We start from the raw sequence: 18,326 nt of genomic DNA, 5'->3' as shown, positions 1-18,326 counted from the left end.
GGGGAGTGTATAACTATTCATTATAAGAAGATGTCGAATAAATAGTATTGGTATTATGGTAAGTAACGGGTAATTACAAGAGCGCCATACTCGAGCACTGACAGGCCCCGACGCGGGCACGTGGGTGGGTCCATATCCGAATGGGGACCAATAATGGTGGATGGATCGGTGCACGGGCAGCCCGCTAGCATGGATATTGGCCCTGAGTATAAGGCTATTCACACGTCGTCCGACTCTGTCATCGCCTGTATCACTGTTTGCGCCTCACATACACCATAGTCAATAGTATCATATTCAATAGTTGCTATTAGCACCCAGGCTGTCGCACGCTGCACTGCGCCATGGCTGCTGTTGTGGAACCTGGACGCATCTTTCCAGCATCGTGACCCGTTTTGAGCTATTGGATGCGATGTGCGAGTCGAGCTGTTGTCAGTTGTTGGCTGGAAACTTGGAATGCAGAGTTTTTCTCCGGCCCGCCCTCACTCCATACGGGACTGGGGAGGCTAGAAGCGAGTGGCACCGCGTGTTATCCTTCTAGAAGCAAGGCATTATTCGCGATCGTTGGAAAGCGCCTAATGCAAGGGACATTCCGATATAAAGGGAAAAGCGGGTATGTAGGCGCTCTAGCGGCGAGTCACTGGCGACGAACGCCGGTGATCCCTAGCCTCAGCTAGCGACCGAGAGCCGTGGGTGACGCGACGGCAAACCGAGCTGACAGGGGAGGCTGCGCATGAGTCGTGTACTGGCAGCTATTAATAATTGAGGATCACGCGCCTGATCGATTCTTCCTCCAGTACTAACTACTAAATAGTACTTGCCGTATTGTAGATGTACTGACTTGCAAATATGCAGTTTTCACTTGCATCACAGTGGATGTTGAGAGTCGACGGGTGTACTTTCCAGGAGCAGATCGAGTATGTTCCTGGAAGCCTCAGAACGCATGACCCGAGTAGCAATTTCTAGGGTGACATGGACCCCAAACGAGTAAGGCGAAACATTTTGGATAATACCATTCTCTGCGTCTGCTCTGTTTGCTGGGTCAGGCTGGCCGGCCGGCAATCTCCGGGTCCACCCTGCATCAGTTTGATGTTTGATCATGCTGATGCAGACAAAACAAGCCAGTTCCCCGAACCGAGAATTCTTTGTCCACAGTTGAGTCAGCCTCGCCGCGTGGTGTAGGCTTATAGCAAAGTCTAGCCACTTTAGTCTTTCCCATACGTAGTCCTGTGGGGTGGAAAAACGCGAAGAAAATTTCAGAGGAACAGGCGCGTGGGAGGGTGTGCAATTCGTGGCACCTGATTCGTCGGAGCCCTCTATCAGATCGCAGCGCAGTAAAACAATAATCGCACTCAGGGTTCCCAGCTACCAGCCACGGTTGGGGTGCTGGCAACTATCGGATCGTTGTAGTCATCGATAGTAATAATTCTATAATCATGACGGATCCGAGAACGCCTTGGAGGGAGCAGCCATCGTCGATGACTGTTGCTATTATGTTATTCAATAATAACAACAGTATTCACCTCGTGTTGCGCAGTGCAGGCTTGGAGCCCGCCGAATGGGGAAAGGAGGGAAACGAGGCAAGAGCAGCCAGAAACACTCTAGAAGCGAGGAAAGCGCAGTCGGCCAATCAGCGGCCCAGGGTGACAGCAGCCATTCGTCAAGGAAGGCAGTCGTCGATGCCAATCAGGGACGCGGAAGGTGCTGGGAGCTGCACAGGCAGGAGCCCCGGCGATGGCAAGCGTCAGGAAGGTGCTCTGGAGGACTCGACGGAAAGAGCAATGGGGTCGACGAGAGCGCACACGTGTGGTATGTGCAGCTCCTGATTGGGCCGGGTGCCCCGCCGCAGCAAGGCGCCGCAGCCAATCACCCCCCCGCGCGCGATCGCTCGACGAAAAATCTCATCGCATCGCTCCACCGGCCTACTGCACGCCGCTCCAGCATCTTAGCTGCAACAGTCCACAGTCCGCAGCCCACACCACGCTGCAACGACACTGTACGCAAGTAGTAGCATGCGCTTAGCTCGGGTCCAGGAGCCTTTAGCTTGGCGGTGGGGACGGTGGGCCCCCCCGCCTGGCATATCAGCGCTCGCAATACAAAAACGTGCCTCTGCGCCCGTCCGCCTGGCCCATGAGACAGCCTCGCCGCGGTGACAGCTCGGCAACATCCACCACCCGGTATATATAATATATTAACTCTCCTCCAAGCCGCTTGGATACTTGTTTCTCTCCAGCGTCGTCTTGGCTTCCTGTGTGCAGCTCTTGTCTTGCTGTCGGTCTCTCTTGGCACTCTGGTGCGTATCTCCTCCCCGACGCCACGAGCCTGGGCATTTCTTGTCTGCTCTTAGTTGGACTGATTGCATGTCATTGCAAATTGTTGGTGGCTATCGAGTCTAACCGCGTGCAGAACCAAATCCAGAGATTTAACAGAGATAAAAGAGATACCAGAGATTTCAGCAGCTCACAATGGCCACTCTGGGTCCCAATCTCCCTCACGGGCCCGACATGGCCGGTACTCATCCCGAGTACGTGGACATGAACCCGAACGAGAAGGGAGCCTTCGACAAGCTGCTCCGTCCCGATGACAGCTACACCGAGGAGGGTGTCTACTGGGCGGATCTCCCCATTCTCAGACGCCTTCGCTTCATCACCAAGGTCGACAACCAGGAGGCCGCTCGCGAGCTGCGCAACCTCGGCCGCATGATCGTTGAGGATCCTCTGTCACCAGTCAGCTTCTACTTCAAGAACATGGTCCTTCCCGGTGCTGGTCTGCTGTTGGAAGGGTTCGTATTTCCCCAACCCCGCGATTCGACGAGCTGAGACTAATCTGGATCTAGTTACGTCTTGTTCTCCATCGGAAACGTCACCCCGCTTCTCCAGCAGGCTTTCCCCAGCTGCTGGAAGACGTACGAAACTTGCAATGAGACCTGGATCAACGCCATCAACTACCTCGAAATATCCGGTATCATCGTTGGTCAGATCCTCGTCGGTTATTTGGGTGATTGGTAAGTTGTACCGGAAGGTTGCCTAGTTTATAGCTAACCCTCGCAGGATCGGTCGTCGCTGGGGTTTGATCCAGGATGCCGCCATCATGTTTGTCGGTCTGCTCATGCTGACTGCCGCCTGGGGTGTTACTCAGAATGGCTGGATCATCTGCTATGCGTGGTCTCTGTTTTTCTACTCCATCGGTGTCGGTGGTGAATACCCTATGACTGCTACCTCTGGTATGGAAAACGCTGTCGGTTCTGGCCGTGTCTCCACCCGTGAGGATCGTCTTCACCGTGGCCGCAAGGTCACCAGCGCCTTCCTCATGCAAGGTTGGGGTCAGTTCTTGAACCAGTCCTTGTTGATCCTGCTCCTCCTCATCTTCCACCACGGTTCCGGCAGCCCCCCCTACTCCCAGGTCGCTGCCCAATGGACCTACCGTGTTTCGTTCGCTATTCCTGCCGTCGGTACTCTCTGGCTCACCTACTACCGTGCCTACCACATGAAGTCCGCCTCCAAGCAACTCCAGGCTATTAAGAAGAAGGCCTCCGTCACTGGTTACGATGTCGAGTCTTTGCGTTTGACATTTAAACACTTCGGTTTCCGTCTCTTGGCCACCACCTTTGGCTGGTTCGCTAACGATGTTTTCTTCTACGGAAACAAGCTTTTCCAGTCCCAGTTCATCGCGGTTATCCTTCCGAATGAGAAGTCCGTCATGCCCAACTGGCTTTACAGCTTGCTCAACATCGGTGTCTCCCTGTGCGGTTACTACTTGGCCTCTTTCTTGATCGACCACAAGCTCTACGGCCGTAAATGGATGCAGCAGGTCGGTTTCCTGATGTGCTTCATCTTTTTCATCATACCCGGCTTCCATTACAAGTACTACACTAAGCCGGAGAACATTCACGCCTTCCAGGCCATGTACTTCCTGTCTTCCTTTTTCAACCAGTTCGGCCCCAACTGTGTCACCTTCATTGTTGCCGCTGAATGCTACCCTGCACCAATTCGTGCAACTGCCCACGGTCTCTCGGCTGCTGCCGGAAAACTCGGCGCTTTGGTTGGTGTGCTCTTGGGTGCCTACATCACTGTCCAGCAGCGTTTCTACGTCGTCCCTTGGTTCGGTCTGGCTGGTATGATCACCACCGCCCTCTGGCTCCCCGACACCACCGGTCTCGATCTCAAGGAGCAGGAACGCCGCTGGTTTTACATCCGTCAGGGTCGTGCCCATGAATACCACGGCGTTGCCGTCCACCCCCAGCACTTGTCCCTGTGGGAGCGCTTCCGTGGCGTCGGCAAGTACTACGACCCTGAGCTTGACTACAAGCAAAAACTTGAGGACTACCGTGCCGAATGGGAGGCTGGTGTCGCACGCAAGATCTCCAACGAGGAAGGTGAGGTCGATGTCGACACCGATGAGACTCTCTTCGAGGGCCACGTCCACCAATACTTTGAGCGCACTAGCCCCATGTTCCGTGGAGCCGAGAAGTCCGTCCAGAAGTTCTCCGCTCTGCCCCCAGCCGCCGCCTCCGTCGAAAGCGACGAGACTGAGGCTGCCAATGGCAACGAGAAATGAGCTCGAAATGAGATTTAAGACTAAGATTCTGAAATTTGTATTTCAAGGTCTAAACTAAATGGTGACGCGCCAAAAATGCATTTTTTCCTCTCTTTTTTTTTCTCTCAATCTTTAGATATCCATGTGTGACTAGCTTTTTGTCCTCGCCTCGCCTGGTCATTACTGCCTGTGACAGATGGCCAGGGCTAGATTCAGAAGGCGATAGCAGTTTAATTCTTAATTTCTTCCTCGTTGTACCAATCCATTGCACTGCTTCATTATCTTTATCTTATCAAATTTATCTAAGTAATAAAAGTAAAATGTAGCATTCTTCCGTAAACGGCGGCAGTCTATCCCCATGTGGGGCCGTTTTATGACGCTTCCCATCTCAGGATCTGCTTAGCTCTCATTCCTGTACAGCACGTCGTACTCCTAGGCTCTAGCGGTGGTCGAAATCCGGGGTACGTACAAAAAGCATGGACCGATCACGTACCACACCACTCATCAATTAATTCAAACATTTAATTTTTAAAATTAATCTCGCGGTTTGGGAGCGCGTCATGCCCATATACGCCTTCGGATCTAATGGCGCTGGCCAACTAGGCCTCAACCACCTCGACGACGTGTCTCGCCCGTCCCGCGTCTACTTCGATGCTGATTCTGGCGATGGTCGCGAACTTAATCTGAGTATTCGAGCTAGTAGTCCTGGATTGAGGTATGGGGATGGGGATGGTACTGCGGGGCTAGATCTGCTGCATTCCGATCATCGTGATCCCGTCCGCCACGTCGCTGCGGGCGGAAACCATACGTTGCTTTTATTCTGGAGTGGCGCGGTGTATGCCGCTGGACTGAATGATGCGGGGAGGAGGTGTGGTGGGGAGGGGGATGAGTGTGTACGGCGGTTTCAAAGGATGAGGGTGAAAGGGAGGAATGGGAGGGTTGTAGAGCTGTTCAAGGATGTAGCCGCGACGTGGGCGGCGACGTTTCTTGTTTCTTCATCATCCTTGTCCCTCGAGGAGGGGGGAGGGGATGAGGTATTCGTCCTCGGCGCTGGGTTGAAAGGGGAGTTAGGGCTGGGGATAGATAAAACGTGTATATCAGACGAAGAAGGTGTGGGTATAATCCCTGATTTCCCTCCACCGGGTCTGAGAATCAAGGCGATTGCGAGCGGGATGAGCCACACGGTTGTTGTGCTGTCGAATGGCGATGTTTATGGCTGGGGGGCGGCTCGGAAGGGCCAGCTCGGCGGGAAGGCGATTGTGCAGAAGATTGTATGGTCGCCGGCGAGGATTGATGGGATTGGGGGGTTGGCGTCAGAGGTGGCTTGTGGGAGGGAGTTTACGGTTGTTACGGCGCAGGATGGGGGGTATAGGGTTCTTGGAGTGGAGGATAAATGGGGGGTTATTTCTGGAGCGAGCGATGCTGCTGCTGGGTTGGATTGGCGGGTTTGGACGAGCTGGCATGGTGTTTATGTACATGCGCCTGATCAGGCTATTATCTCGTGGGGAAGAAATGACCGTGGCCAGCTACCGCCACTGTCGCTGGAGAAGGAGAAAGTCGCGTTGATTGCTGTTGGCAGCGAGCATGTCCTTGCGCTATTGCAAGATCGAAAAACCGTTGTGGCATTTGGATGGGGTGAACATGGGAATTGCGGCCCAGACGTTGATGATCAGGGAAATGTGAAGGGTCGTTATAATGTGATTCCGCTGGAGTTGACGGGGGGTGAGAAGGTTGTTGGTCTGGGGGCGGGGTGTGCGACGAGCTGGATTATTACGTCGCGATGATTAGACCCCCCTACCCTTTCCACGGCTAGATTTGTACGGTGTATATAGAAATTATGAATGAATGATGATCGCTCAATCGAAAAGCCCCAGATTGCGTATCTGCTCAAGTCAGCATTCTATGAGGGTCACAGATGATGGACAAGTCTAACCTGTGATATGCGTTGCGTTGGCGGTATCGCCATCTCGTTATCGTCAGACTTCTTCTGCTGTACCCCTGTTTCCGATGGGAACGATGGATAGCTATCCGTGAGTGGCCGCGGTCGACCTTCGTGATATGCACCCTTCGGACGATCAGTTTACTGCACAATGAATATAACAAGCAACAGTATTTGGATTAAACAAACCGGCTCAATTTTCGAATTCCAGGTTAACATATCCTCCTGCTCCTCTTCCTCACCAAATTCTTGCTCGTCCCACTGTCTGTCGTCGTCTGCAGGGACGAAAAGACTGTCGTTTAGATCTGCAAATGCTGCTCTTGATGCTGGCGTTGACATAATCTCGGACCTCGACGGCGCGGGTCGAGCAGAAGACTGCTGCTGTTGAATAGAAGGCGGCGCCGGCATAGACTTTCTCACAGGCGTTCTACTAGTAGCAGGCTGCATAGCTGGTCTGGCTGATAGCTGTGACGCTGGCCTCGACACATTCGGCGCATCCTCACCATCCTCATTCTCATCGACTTCCCCGCGCGTCATGAGTGTGAACTCGGATTCGATTCCTTCTGCAATGTAATGCAATTGCAACGGCCGACACGGTTTGGTGTACCGTGCTGTGATGGACGCTTTCACGGTATCTGCGTGGATAACAGCAGCCTTGAAGTCTTTTACATTGATAGCCACATGTAGCCCGTTTTTGACCGTGTATTCTTCAAAGTCTTTGCTGTCGAGCGTTACAGAGGTGTGGAATGGCTGTTTCAGTATTTCTTGGGAGTGTGAGTGTTTGTGAAAAGAAATTAGAGAATGGGAATGACAGATGATTACCTTTCCCATCAGTAACTTTCGTCGTGAAGCTCGTAAAAAAGGCTTTTCCGCCCTCAGGATACATATCCAACTGCTCAGCCGATGGACTGAAGTGCTCAATAATTTCGCGGAGTAGTTTAGACTCGACTTTCCATTGGTTCTGGACACGGGATTGGTCGAATAGAGCGTGTTGCACGGTCACAGGCTCGTATGTGAGTTTGTATGATTTGACGACACCTATTTATATTAAGTTGAATATGAAGTTGTAGTGTCTTGTTACAAAGGAGAATGGTACCTTGACCGCATATCAGTATAATGACTAGTCGACATTCCGGAACGTCAGGAGTATCATGAAGCTCAACATCGCATCGTTCGACTGCTACGTCCTTGTCACGAGACTCGCCTGCTCTTCCTTTGAAAACAGAAAGTAATGCCTGTCCACAAATCAAAACTGTGTCACCGACAAAGCAAGAGAATATAGCGGAGAGATATAGTAGCTACCTTTAGATATATCTGACACGAAAAGCGATGCAAACTCTGACTTGTGCCACTCGCATTCGCGTCCTTGCGAAGACTGAAGGAGTACTTTGAGAAGAACTTTTCCGAGTCAAATACAAACGATACATATGCCGTTTTTGCGGTATTTAGAGTACTCAGGCGGAGCTGTAAAGTTAATTAATATTCAACTATTATGGATATCTATTTCAGGCTTACCAGGTCATATTCGGCTTCGATGGATACGCTCTCGTTGAATTTGGTTAGACACGCGAGCGCGTCGTGGAGACGGAGGATGGCTGGAGGGGCGAGGGAGAATGATAGTGTTGCCATTTTCTAGCTCCTACGACAGAGTTGGCAGACCAGGGCCTTTAAGACATTAATTGGTGTCGCAGAGAGTTAGTTATATTGAAGAAGAAATATGAAGGTCTGCTGTTGCCATTGATGCAGGAGACCCACATCATGCCATTGGCTAATAGGATGCATCCTTGCCGCGTCGCTAGGGGACCCATCATGCCTAGCTTCAACTTTCCACTTGATTTTATTCTTATTATATTTGAATAAAAGACTTCCTCTAGGTAAGCTGAAAGATCAATTGCAGGTCTGTCGTACAGTAAAGTATCCGAAGCAAAGCATCGATGTGACTGCTAACTCGACCTTAGGCAACGACTTGCTCGCTGATAACAACTAGAGCAACGGCATTGGCGCTTGTCTCGTTCATGAAGATGGAAAGTGTTGTCACAATTTTGATGTGCTGTTCTCGACATCCTTCTAGTGAACATGCTCTTTGATGGCAAGTTCCTAGGATGTGCCTGGTGTGATTTGTATATCCCCACTAAAGACCAGAGGAACAGAGGGCCATATTTCAACGTCGATGTCGACCACTCCTTATATGTAAAATTAGAATTCAATATTTGTGAAATATCTTTATTTTAGCATTCTTCAAAGACAAGGAATATACGCCATGGCAATCGCAGCACAATTTCAGCGTCGTTAGGATCAATAGATGCGGGAGATCTACTGAGTAGACCCAAATCTTACGCGTAGTGGTAGCCTCATCAAACAAGGACAACTATTTTCATTGACCTCAAGTGGCAAGACATATCTTTTGGGAATCGGTAGTGAATAAAGGATTCGAATATACTGGGAGAGGACCAAAGACGATTAAAGCGTTCGGCCAATAAGGTTTACGGAAAGACAACCCCGCCCGCCAAAAGCGGACTACAGATAGAACATCTCGAAGAAGATCTGACATTCTGTAGCTGGCTCTATCATTCTAACCAATCATTTTTTTCCTGCGAAATTTATTAAAAAATCACTAGAAACCCGTTTTTCCGGCTGTCGAAAACACGATGGTGGCCCTACCCGGCGATGTCCTCCTCATGATCCTAGATATCCTGAAAACAGAAGGTCACAACCACAATACACTCTACCAATGTGCATTGGCTTCAAGATGGCTAGCTGAGCCAGCATTGTCTATTCTTTACCAGTTAGTAGATCCTTTCTTACCTGCTAAGATAGGTTCATTTTGAAGCCGGAAGATCGTCAATTGACCTTGGTCATCAGAATATATGATACGTCACCAGTGGCTGGTGGAGGATTCGAAGACGATCAACTCAAAACGAAGAAATCAGCCAGTCCTTTAGGATCTGGCGCTTCCAAAAATGCTCATAATTCTATCGTACAAAAATGGGCATTAATGTGGCGGTCCCTCATCCTATCTACGTGGCAAGAAAAGACTTATCTGCCATACTGCAAATATATCAGATACTTGAACCTTGATGACCTAAGAGAGCTTATGTCAGATTTGGGTATGAAGAAAACACGCGAGTAAGACTTAATTAACCTAGAATTTTATGGTCAATGCTAGTGCTGATTGTGCAAGTGAATTTATTGCCGGTGATCTCGACAAGCTTATTTACCGCGATGGTCGCGCTGGATTTCGGACCTCAACAGGCTCTTTAAATTACTCAGCCGTAGTCGAAAGGGTTGGTACATGTAAGTTGATCCGATTATTGACTTTGAGTTTGACCACAGATACTCTCCTAACCCTGAAACAGTAATAGCAGAACAGGCGCCAATGATCAGAGAACTACGGGGCGCCTGTAAGATCGCATCTCCTATGAAAAGTCAAGCATCGGCTGATATCTAAATTGATTAGTTTCTGCACGCTTTCTAAAAACATGGGCTGCTCGATTACCTCATTTGGAGACACTCGACGTTTGGCATGGTGCTTCGCTGGGCAGAAATTCCCAAGAAGACATTCGAGAGCATTTCCCGAACCTCAAGAACATCTCAGTTTTTAGGTGGTATGTATCGCTCACATTAACTATTGTTTATACTTCTTTCTATTGACTTATTTACTAATCTATATCGTAGGACAAACGAGAACGGTTCTAGTGCAGACTCAGAAGCAGAGAGTGTATTAAAGAGCCTGCGTCCAGATTCGTTACAGTCATTCAACGTGATGAGTCTTTCAGATCTCGGCCCACGCTCTATCATTGCACTGGGTTATCATTTAAAGTCTCTTACTGCGTTGACACTAACTAGCCTCTCTATTGAGGCTATTGAGCAACTCCCATCTCTGGGAGCTCTCGAGTCCCTAGAAGATTTTGTCCTTACAGATTCTCGACAGGTTCCGCAGAATCCACCGCCGGAGCTAATATCGTCTGTTGCTGGGTGGATTTGTAAATGCGAAAAGCTGCGTTTCCTCCGGCTTCGCAGGTTTCTCGACGATGCCAATCTACTCTCACAGATTCTCGTTGATAAGCGAATCCATCTGGAATTACTACATCTAAAAGGCTATATGATGGAAACGAGTCGAGCATTCCATGAGTCACTTGCTTTTCAACCTTCTTTACAAGTCCTTTCCATCCAAGGCGATGGTAGCCAGAATCCCACAGACCAAGCTGTCCTCGTAAAGGCACTCAGCAAATTGGGCGAACTCCGCGAATTGGACCTGAAAGTTATCTCGGAATTCTTTACTGAGCAACAGATCATGGCCCTAATACCGGCCTTACCCAAGCTAGAGCGTTTTTCTTTCAGTGGGTTGCATTGCGATGACAACATTTGGCCAGCATTTCTCTCCCTGAAAAATTTACGCTTCCTTGCTATTCACGCTTCCAGCGAATTTACTTCTGACGGTATCCTTGATTTTGTCTCGCAGCTGGGCCCAGAGAACGAAGGCTTTCATCTGTCCATCCCGAACGCACTTATTGAAATCCCACCAGACTCTCAGGATGTGATTAGGGATGCACTGGCACAAAATGTGAAAGGGACCCTCGATTATGATGTACTTCCAGGTACGAAAAATGCGAAATTGTGACCAAAATTTCTGTGCTAACGATTACCAGAGGAATCGGATGAGGAGATAGGTTACCGGATTGACGATTAGGGCGATAGGAATAACAGAAGGCTAGGCTGGGCAATGGCGAAAAGTATTTCCATACAAACGATGAATGACATTCCGCGGGGTTTCAGCATTCCAGCACATGAATAATTATGCGTAAAGTGTAGAGAGTGAACTATAATCACAACAGCGGCGGGCGGGCCACTTTACGCCTTTGGGGCTTAGCGCGTTGTTGCTGTCGCGTTTCCCTTGCTACCTGCGCGTCCCGTCGTGTTCTCCATTACAGCAGTCTCCGCCCTCTCTCTCACGCCCAATTGCACACAACACGTTGATGTTCTGCCATTCAAGCTTTCTGCCTGGTCTATTTTCGCGTCTTATGAATCAATATAGCTTTTGATTTATTGTCTACAATGTCTCGAGCGGCTAAGCTCGCTGAGCTAAGGGCTCTGCGGGCGTCAGGCAAGAAGCGCCTCACTACCTACGAAGTCGAAGAAGAAAAATCGATATATGACGAAGTTGACGAAGATGGTTATAAAAAAGTTGTTCGGAAACGCCTGGACGAGGACGATTTCGTTGTCGATGACAATGGGGAGGGGTACGCAGATGACGGTCGTGAAGTCTGGAATGACGAACGAATGGAATACAGCGAAAGCGACGAGGAGGAGCTTCCTGCCCGAGGCAAAGCTGCAAAAAGGAAACGTGAGGAAGAAAAGCAGCGACAGGAGAAGATGAACAACGGCATCACAAAGTATTTTAATAGTGGTACCACTGCCGCTACTCCAAAGCCGAGGGTATTGTTCCCCCTTTTCTCCCTTTCGAATGGCATGGAACTGATGTTAGCTATAGCCTGTTGCAACCGCTGAAGACGAGGCTTTCATGGCTGATATTTTGGGCGGCGTCGATACTAATATAATACCATCTCGCGTTCCAACAAAAAACATCGTCAAGTCGGACACGCGTCGCAAAGTCCGTATACTTTCCCCTCCGTTATCCGAAAAATCACAGACGCCCAAACCTCGCATGCGAAAAAAGGGAGATGACACCCCAATGCTAATTAAGCATGAATCGGACGTTGATTTAGATGACGACGATGGTCCTCTCCCTCTAGCTGACGATGACGACAACGTGCCGATGAGCGACGCTCTCCCCTCGTCACCTATATCAAAAGTTGTGGAAAGGAAGACGTCTAAATTTGAACAAGAGGATGACGATGACATGATGGATGTGGCTCAAGCCACTGGCCATATTGATAGCAAAGTCTCTAATGTCAATATGACTGGCAGTCGCCCTCCACCACCCAAGATCAAAAAGGAGGCGTACCCTTCACCTTCTAGCTCTTCGCCTCCACGAGCTCCCGCCGAAGTCGAGGCTTCGTGGGACAATGTGACAAGTAAACTCAACGTTTTGAGCAGCCCTGCTACAGAAAGCTTCACCTTTGGAAAGGTGCGGGCACAGGATGTTGTTGAAGACGACGGCAGTATTCAGATGTTCTGGCTCGACTACGCTGAGGTCAACGGCAGCTTATGTCTGTTTGGAAAAGTGAAAAACAAAAAGACCGGCTCTTATGTCAGCTCTTTTGTCAAGGTTGACAATATTCTGCGCAAGCTCTTCTTCCTGCCCCGTGAACATCGTCTCCAGAACGGCAGAGTCACTGATGAAGAGATCGAATTGGAAGACGTGTACAAAGAGGTGGATGAATTGATGTCTAGGCTCAAGGTGGGTATGCACAAAATGAAACCTTGCACCCGCAAGTATGCTTTTGAGTTGAAAGGCGTCCCCAAGGAAGCAGAATATCTGAAACTTCTTTACCCTTATGACAAGCCCGTATTACCTATGGATACAAAAGGCGAAACATTCTCTCACGTATTCGGTACCAATACCGCACTCTTCGAACAGTTCGTCCTCTGGAAACGTATCATGGGGCCCTGCTGGCTGAAGATTGAAGAGGCAGACTGCAACGCGGTCAACAATGCGTCATGGTGCAAGTTCGAGTGTCAGGTTACAAAACCCAGCTTGATCACCACCCTTCCGGACTCGGATCTTGAAACTCCCTCTCTTACATTGATGAGTCTGTCCTTTAGAACTCAACTCAACGTCAAAGAAAACAAACAGGAGATTCTGGTCGCGAGTGCTCGTATATACGAGAACATTTCTTTGACTGAGACTACGCCGCCGGAAAAGCTTCCGTGTAAGACATTCACTGTGATGCGTCCCTCTGGTGCTGCCTATCCGATTGGTATCGAAGCCGAAGTCAGGAAACAACGTGGTACTTATATGCTAGAGAAAACTGAGCAAATCCTCCTGAGCAAATTTTTAGCCCTCTTTGAGAGGATGGATCCAGATATTCTAATAGGACACCAGCTTCAAGAAGTGGAATTGAGCATTCTTCTGAACCGTCTACGGGAAAAGAAGACACCAGGCTGGTCTCGCATTGGTCGATTCAAACGTTCTGAGTGGCCAAAGAATTTTAATAAAGGTGGCGGGTTCTTTTCGGACAGGCATCTTATTTCCGGTCGCTTGATGTGTGACCTTGCTAACGATATGGGCAAGGTAACATACTGATCAGTTTCCTAGTACTGAATGAGCTAACATTTTCTAGTCCCTTATGCTGAAGTGTCAATCGTGGAGCTTGACAGAGATGTGTCAACTCTACTTGGGTGATGATCACATGCGCAGTGAACTCGATAATGAAGCCGCATTGAAAACGTGGGCTACAACAAAAGAAGGATTGATGAAGTATGTTACTCACTGCGAAGCCGATACGTATTTTATTGCCGCGCTGTCACTACGGCTTCAGATGCTTTCGCTTACCAAAGTCCTCACCAACTTGGCTGGTAATTCGTGGGCGAGAACGCTCAGCGGAACTCGAGCTGAGCGAAACGAGTACATTTTGCTTCATGAATTCCATCGTAACAAATATATCTGCCCAGACAAGTATTCGATGAAGCAACAAAAAGCCGAGGAAAGGATGGATGATGAGGAAGACTCGACCGACAAGAAGAAAAAAGAGAAATACAAGGGTGGTTTGGTTTTCGAGCCCGAAAAGGGACTCTATGATCGATTCGTTCTTGTCATGGATTTCAACAGTTTGTATCCAAGCATTATCCAGGAGTTCAACATTTGCTTCACGACTGTTGATCGAACTGCCACAGTACGTCGATTTATTTCCCTCCCAAGTTAATCACAAACAAGACCACTAATCATGTATAGGCTGAAAATGAGAACGAAGAGAAGGTTCCGGAAGTCCCTTCATCCGATCAAGAACAGGGAGTTCTACCACGACTGATTTCAACCCTCGTTAGTCGCCGACGAGAGGTTAAGAAGCTCATGAAAGACAAGCGAGCGACGCCTGAACAACTTGCCTTATGGGATACCAAGCAGTTGGCTTTGAAGCTTACAGCCAACTCTATGTATGGTTGTTTGGGTTACACGCAATCTCGCTTTTACGCTCGCCCACTCGCTATGCTTACAACATTTAAAGGGCGAGAAATCCTTCGTAACACGAAGGAACTGGCTGAGTCTAAGCAGCTGCGCGTTATATATGGCGATACTGATTCGGTTATGATCAACACAAATATGGACACCATCAGCGACGCTCTGAAGGTTGGAGAAGAGTTCAAGATCTCCGTCAATGAGCGTTATAAGCTCTTGGAAATTGACATTGACAATGTCTTCCGACGCCTCCTACTTCACGCTAAGAAGAAGTATGCTGCTATTAATATGACTGAAGTTGATGGCAAATATATCGACAAGCTTGAGGTCAAGGGTCTTGATATGAAACGACGTGAATATTGTGCTCTATCCAAGGAAGTTTCGAAAAAGCTATTAGACGAGATCCTTTCCGGTGAGGACTCGGAAGTTGTCCTCAACAAGGTCCATGAATATCTCCAGGACATTACAGCTCAGATGAAAGACTACAAAGTTCCAGTACAGAAATACGTTATCTATACAGTACGTACTCGCGCTGACGTTCATCGTTACATGCTAACAGGATTAGAAACTTTCCAAACGGCCGGAAGAGTATCCAAACAAGGAGACAATGCCCCCTGCTCAAGTTGCTCTTCGAGAGATTGCTCGGGGCAAAACAGTACGACCTAATGATGTCATATCGTATATCATCACCAACGGTGACTCGGAAACCGCTAGTCTACCTCCACCTAAACGATCATACACTCTGCAGGATGTTATCAAAGCTGGCTCTGAGCTTAAACCTGATGTTGAATACTATCTACTTAAGCAAATATTCCCTCCCATCGAACGTTTATGCGCCCCTATTCCAGGAACAGATGCTGTCCGCATTGCAGAATGTCTCGGTCTGGATGTACGGAAATACCAGATCAACACGAATCGTTCCAGCAATCAGCAAAACTCTGAAATCCACCCATTAGAATCTCAGATTCCAGATTCGGTGCGCTTCGAAAGCGCCGCTCGTCTTAACCTCCGATGTCGACACTGTAGTAAATCCAGCATCTTTGAGGGCTTGATATCGTCACCCAAAATGTGCACACCACACGGCTTGGTGTGTCCAAACGAGGCATGTGCTAAGCCGTTCTCCACCGTCTCCATCGTTGCGCAGGTGGAAAGCCAAATCCGTGCCCAGGTAGCTAGATACTATGAAGGTTGGCTTGTTTGCGATGATTCTTCCTGCGGCAACCGCACAAGGCAAATGAGCGTTTACGGCCATCGGTGTCTCGGCCCCCGAGGTCGCGCAGAAGGTTGTCTGGGTCGGATGAATTACGAGTACACTGAGAAACAAATGTATAACCAGCTTCTCTACTTCTCCGGTCTCTGGGATGTCGAGAAGGCCAAATCTGCGGCTGACAAGGAGGCCGCCAGTGCGAAGGATAGTATTAAGACTCTTGCCGAGTATAACCGAACAAGGTTCGACACAGTCAAGGGCGTGGTGGATGGATATCTGAGGAAGTGCGGACGACAATGGGTTGAGATGGATTCTTTGTTCAAATTTATGATAGCTTAAGCTGGTTGGCTTGTTTTGTTCATTATTCATACTTACGGTTGTTTTGCTTGGCTATCAGAGTGATAATATTTCAATTACGATGTTTTATGTTCATTTTTCTATTATGCTTCTTAAAAGCGTAGATTCTATAACGCATAACTACTCTCATGGATGATGCTATAGAGTATATTCATTATTTCGAATCATCAGCCAAACCTAAACTACTTTTCAAATTTCAAGACTTGCCCTTAGTATCTAACTGGACCTTACTTGCATCCAGGTCCGTGTCAATATAGTGATATCTTAAGATAACCAATATCTAGGTTGTCATTTGGTTCAGTTGGGTCGGTCAAGACAACCACAAAAGCGCTTAGGTGAAAATTTAATACGCCTGGATGTGAGTCGAAAATAGCATCTTTTCCGTTACGATTAACAGAGCCTCTCCCCGAGGTCCAAAGTCCCCTGTGGAATGGTACGATTAATAAGGTGACCAATTAAGCATTACATAAAACTGGGATTTCGTTAGCTTCACTCATTTCTATGCATACTCATAGTGGAGTGGCTCTTCTGCAGTATAGGGACACAGAAAGTCCATGTGTAATATCAGTGCTAAGCTCCAAAGTCCAATGTTCAGCGATATCGTTCTCGGCTAGTTTTCATTGATAAGTAAAGGGCTTGCCCTTCTTTTTCTGAATATGAGTATGTACCATAGCGACAAGTTGCCAAGCTTCAAAATAAATTTAGACACAGTTCTGCACGAAGGTATCAGTAGGATCAAAGTCACATTAGTAACAGCTTCATCAGCAGGGCTCGGTGTAGCCATTGCCAAGGCATTTATTTCTGATATAGGAGTAGTCGTGAACTTCTCATTTAACACAGAACGTGCTGTGACGTTGCCAGAAGAGCTGTCAATTCTAGCTCTCGAACCACATGGTAAAAGTGGCGAGGATACGAGTCTTTTCGAGTTCAAGGACGCCAACAGCATGCCTCGCGCGCTGGCCGTTCGTGCCAACTTGAGAGACCAGACGGAGATTGAGCGCCTGGTCACTAGGGCAGACACCAAAACGGGCAGGCTAAACGTCGTGATCTCAAACGGCGGCTGGACCCAAATTTGGGATTTGTTGAATCTCGACAATAATTTGGATGAAATGCACTAGGACAATTGCTACAATTTAAATGTCAAAAGTCATTTATAGCTTACGAATGCGGCCAAGACACCCAATGCTACTCAGGGCGCATTTGTGGCAGTCGCGAGTGTGGCTAGAGTCAAGCCTAGTGGTAGTTCTATTGTACGTTTAATTTCTTTTTCTCAACTCCTTCGTTTTTCGCTTTTCATGTCTTCCAGCGAATAATTCGAATAGCCCTACGCTGTAACGAAAGCGGCTCAGATCCACCTTGTCAGATGTTTAGCAAGAGTTACATGTCCAAATATTCGAGTAAACCTAGTTGCTCTAGGCATTCTAGTGACAGTAAATAATGTGTATCTCTATATCCGAGCAGCAAAGGTTTATGATCGTGGCCGATGACAAAGCTGAGCCAGCAACACTAGCCGTTGACCCTCAAAAACGACGGTGTGAGGGTCACCGCGGGTGAGGGTGAGGCCTAGAAGTCCTAGAGGGTTTTTTGTAACACGTTCCGGGTAAAATCGTGTCCGGGGGTGTCTGGATAGACTAGTTGTGAGTGAGTTGAAGCGTCACCGTTCAATTTGAAGCTATAGGGCAAGGCTACTAGGGAGATAGCTATTGGTTTGGATAATATAGATATAGAGGGCTTCGACCGAAGGCTATTTGAAGCCAAGTAGACTTATATTACAAGATAATTTCAAAAATTCATACAAAAGATATCGCTTGATTCCCTTCCTTGGAGGAGGGGAGAACCAAGCTAAAAAGCCTAAGTCCTGGCCAGGTAGTTGATGCCCAATCTGACTAGATAAAGACATAATGCCCAACAAGAGATAGAAGGCATGTGTGCCTGGAAGCATCTAGAGCTTTACATATTACGCGGTTTAAAGGAATAGAGGAATAATGAACAAGCTGTCAGACTTTGCACCGCAAGAAGACAAAGGTTGGAGCCGCTCTAGAGACACCAGTGAGACTAGTATAGTGCCATAGTAGAATGTAGGAAATGACGCGGTTGTGGCCGTGCAGCGCGATGGCTCGGAGATGAGAAGTAGTATGAGGGACTGGTCGAAATAGTTGTTAACTGGTATGAATAAAATGATTAAAACAGCAATTCCAAGATGATAAATAATG

At 48.3% G+C, this 18,326-nt stretch overlaps 6 protein-coding genes across 6 annotated transcripts; 5 read left to right on the top strand and 1 right to left on the bottom strand.

Moving 5' to 3' along the window:
• Positions 1 to 2,462: 2,462 nt before the first annotated feature.
• On the top strand, positions 2,463 to 4,554 carry BGW36DRAFT_305457 (putative MFS phosphate transporter; the record flags this gene model as incomplete). Its single annotated transcript, XM_046212069.1, has 3 exons — positions 2,463 to 2,779; positions 2,834 to 3,001; positions 3,048 to 4,554. 3 exons carry the CDS (start codon positions 2,463 to 2,465, stop codon positions 4,552 to 4,554), a joined length of 1,992 nt encoding a protein of 663 aa, XP_046067385.1.
• A 539-nt stretch (positions 4,555 to 5,093) lies between these two features.
• On the top strand, positions 5,094 to 6,317 carry BGW36DRAFT_363627 (regulator of chromosome condensation 1/beta-lactamase-inhibitor protein II; the record flags this gene model as incomplete). Its single annotated transcript, XM_046214482.1, has 1 exon — positions 5,094 to 6,317. The coding sequence occupies one exon, from the start codon at positions 5,094 to 5,096 to the stop codon at positions 6,315 to 6,317; it is 1,224 nt and encodes a 407-aa protein (XP_046067384.1).
• Positions 6,318 to 6,389: 72 nt separating this feature from the next.
• On the bottom strand, positions 6,390 to 8,101 carry BGW36DRAFT_304551 (putative DNA repair protein rad9; the record flags this gene model as incomplete). The annotated part of the gene is made up of 7 exons (XM_046211983.1): positions 6,390 to 6,419; positions 6,467 to 6,598; positions 6,662 to 7,236; positions 7,295 to 7,510; positions 7,569 to 7,707; positions 7,775 to 7,936; positions 7,988 to 8,101. The coding sequence occupies 7 exons, from the start codon at positions 8,099 to 8,101 to the stop codon at positions 6,390 to 6,392; spliced, it is 1,368 nt and encodes a 455-aa protein (XP_046067383.1).
• Positions 8,102 to 9,120: 1,019 nt separating this feature from the next.
• BGW36DRAFT_304777 (uncharacterized protein) lies at positions 9,121 to 11,093 on the top strand (the record flags this gene model as incomplete). The annotated part of the gene is made up of 5 exons (XM_046212004.1): positions 9,121 to 9,257; positions 9,335 to 9,598; positions 9,654 to 9,766; positions 9,930 to 10,077; positions 10,148 to 11,093. 5 exons carry the CDS (start codon positions 9,121 to 9,123, stop codon positions 11,091 to 11,093), a joined length of 1,608 nt encoding a protein of 535 aa, XP_046067382.1.
• Positions 11,094 to 11,409: 316 nt separating this feature from the next.
• BGW36DRAFT_349182 (putative DNA polymerase alpha catalytic subunit) lies at positions 11,410 to 16,295 on the top strand. The gene is made up of 5 exons (XM_046213284.1): positions 11,410 to 11,908; positions 11,964 to 13,667; positions 13,717 to 14,268; positions 14,328 to 15,068; positions 15,115 to 16,295. The coding sequence occupies exons 1-5, from the start codon at positions 11,528 to 11,530 to the stop codon at positions 16,093 to 16,095; spliced, it is 4,359 nt and encodes a 1,452-aa protein (XP_046067381.1). The 5' UTR covers positions 11,410 to 11,527; the 3' UTR covers positions 16,096 to 16,295.
• Positions 16,296 to 16,775: 480 nt separating this feature from the next.
• Positions 16,776 to 17,231, top strand: BGW36DRAFT_431840 (uncharacterized protein; the record flags this gene model as incomplete). The annotated part of the gene is made up of 1 exon (XM_046221041.1): positions 16,776 to 17,231. One exon carries the CDS (start codon positions 16,776 to 16,778, stop codon positions 17,229 to 17,231), a length of 456 nt encoding a protein of 151 aa, XP_046067380.1.
• Positions 17,232 to 18,326: the final 1,095 nt, after the last annotated feature.

This window comes from Talaromyces proteolyticus (assembly GCF_021365285.1).
Source record: "Talaromyces proteolyticus strain PMI_201 chromosome Unknown BGW36scaffold_12, whole genome shotgun sequence".
Taxonomy (NCBI): domain Eukaryota; kingdom Fungi; phylum Ascomycota; class Eurotiomycetes; order Eurotiales; family Trichocomaceae; genus Talaromyces; species Talaromyces proteolyticus.
This window is presented reverse-complemented; position numbering and strand designations above follow the sequence as displayed.

Excerpts from the sequence above, each read along its gene's own strand:
- BGW36DRAFT_349182 (XM_046213284.1), top strand. The coding sequence starts at position 11,528 with ATGTCTCGAGCGGCTAAGCTCGCTGAGCTAAGGGCTCTGCGGGCGTCA. Across the intron at positions 14,269-14,327 it reads CTGTTGATCGAACTGCCACA|GCTGAAAATGAGAACGAAGA; the intron begins GTACGTCGATTT and ends AATCATGTATAG. Across the intron at positions 15,069-15,114 it reads AGAAATACGTTATCTATACA|AAACTTTCCAAACGGCCGGA; the intron begins GTACGTACTCGC and ends TAACAGGATTAG.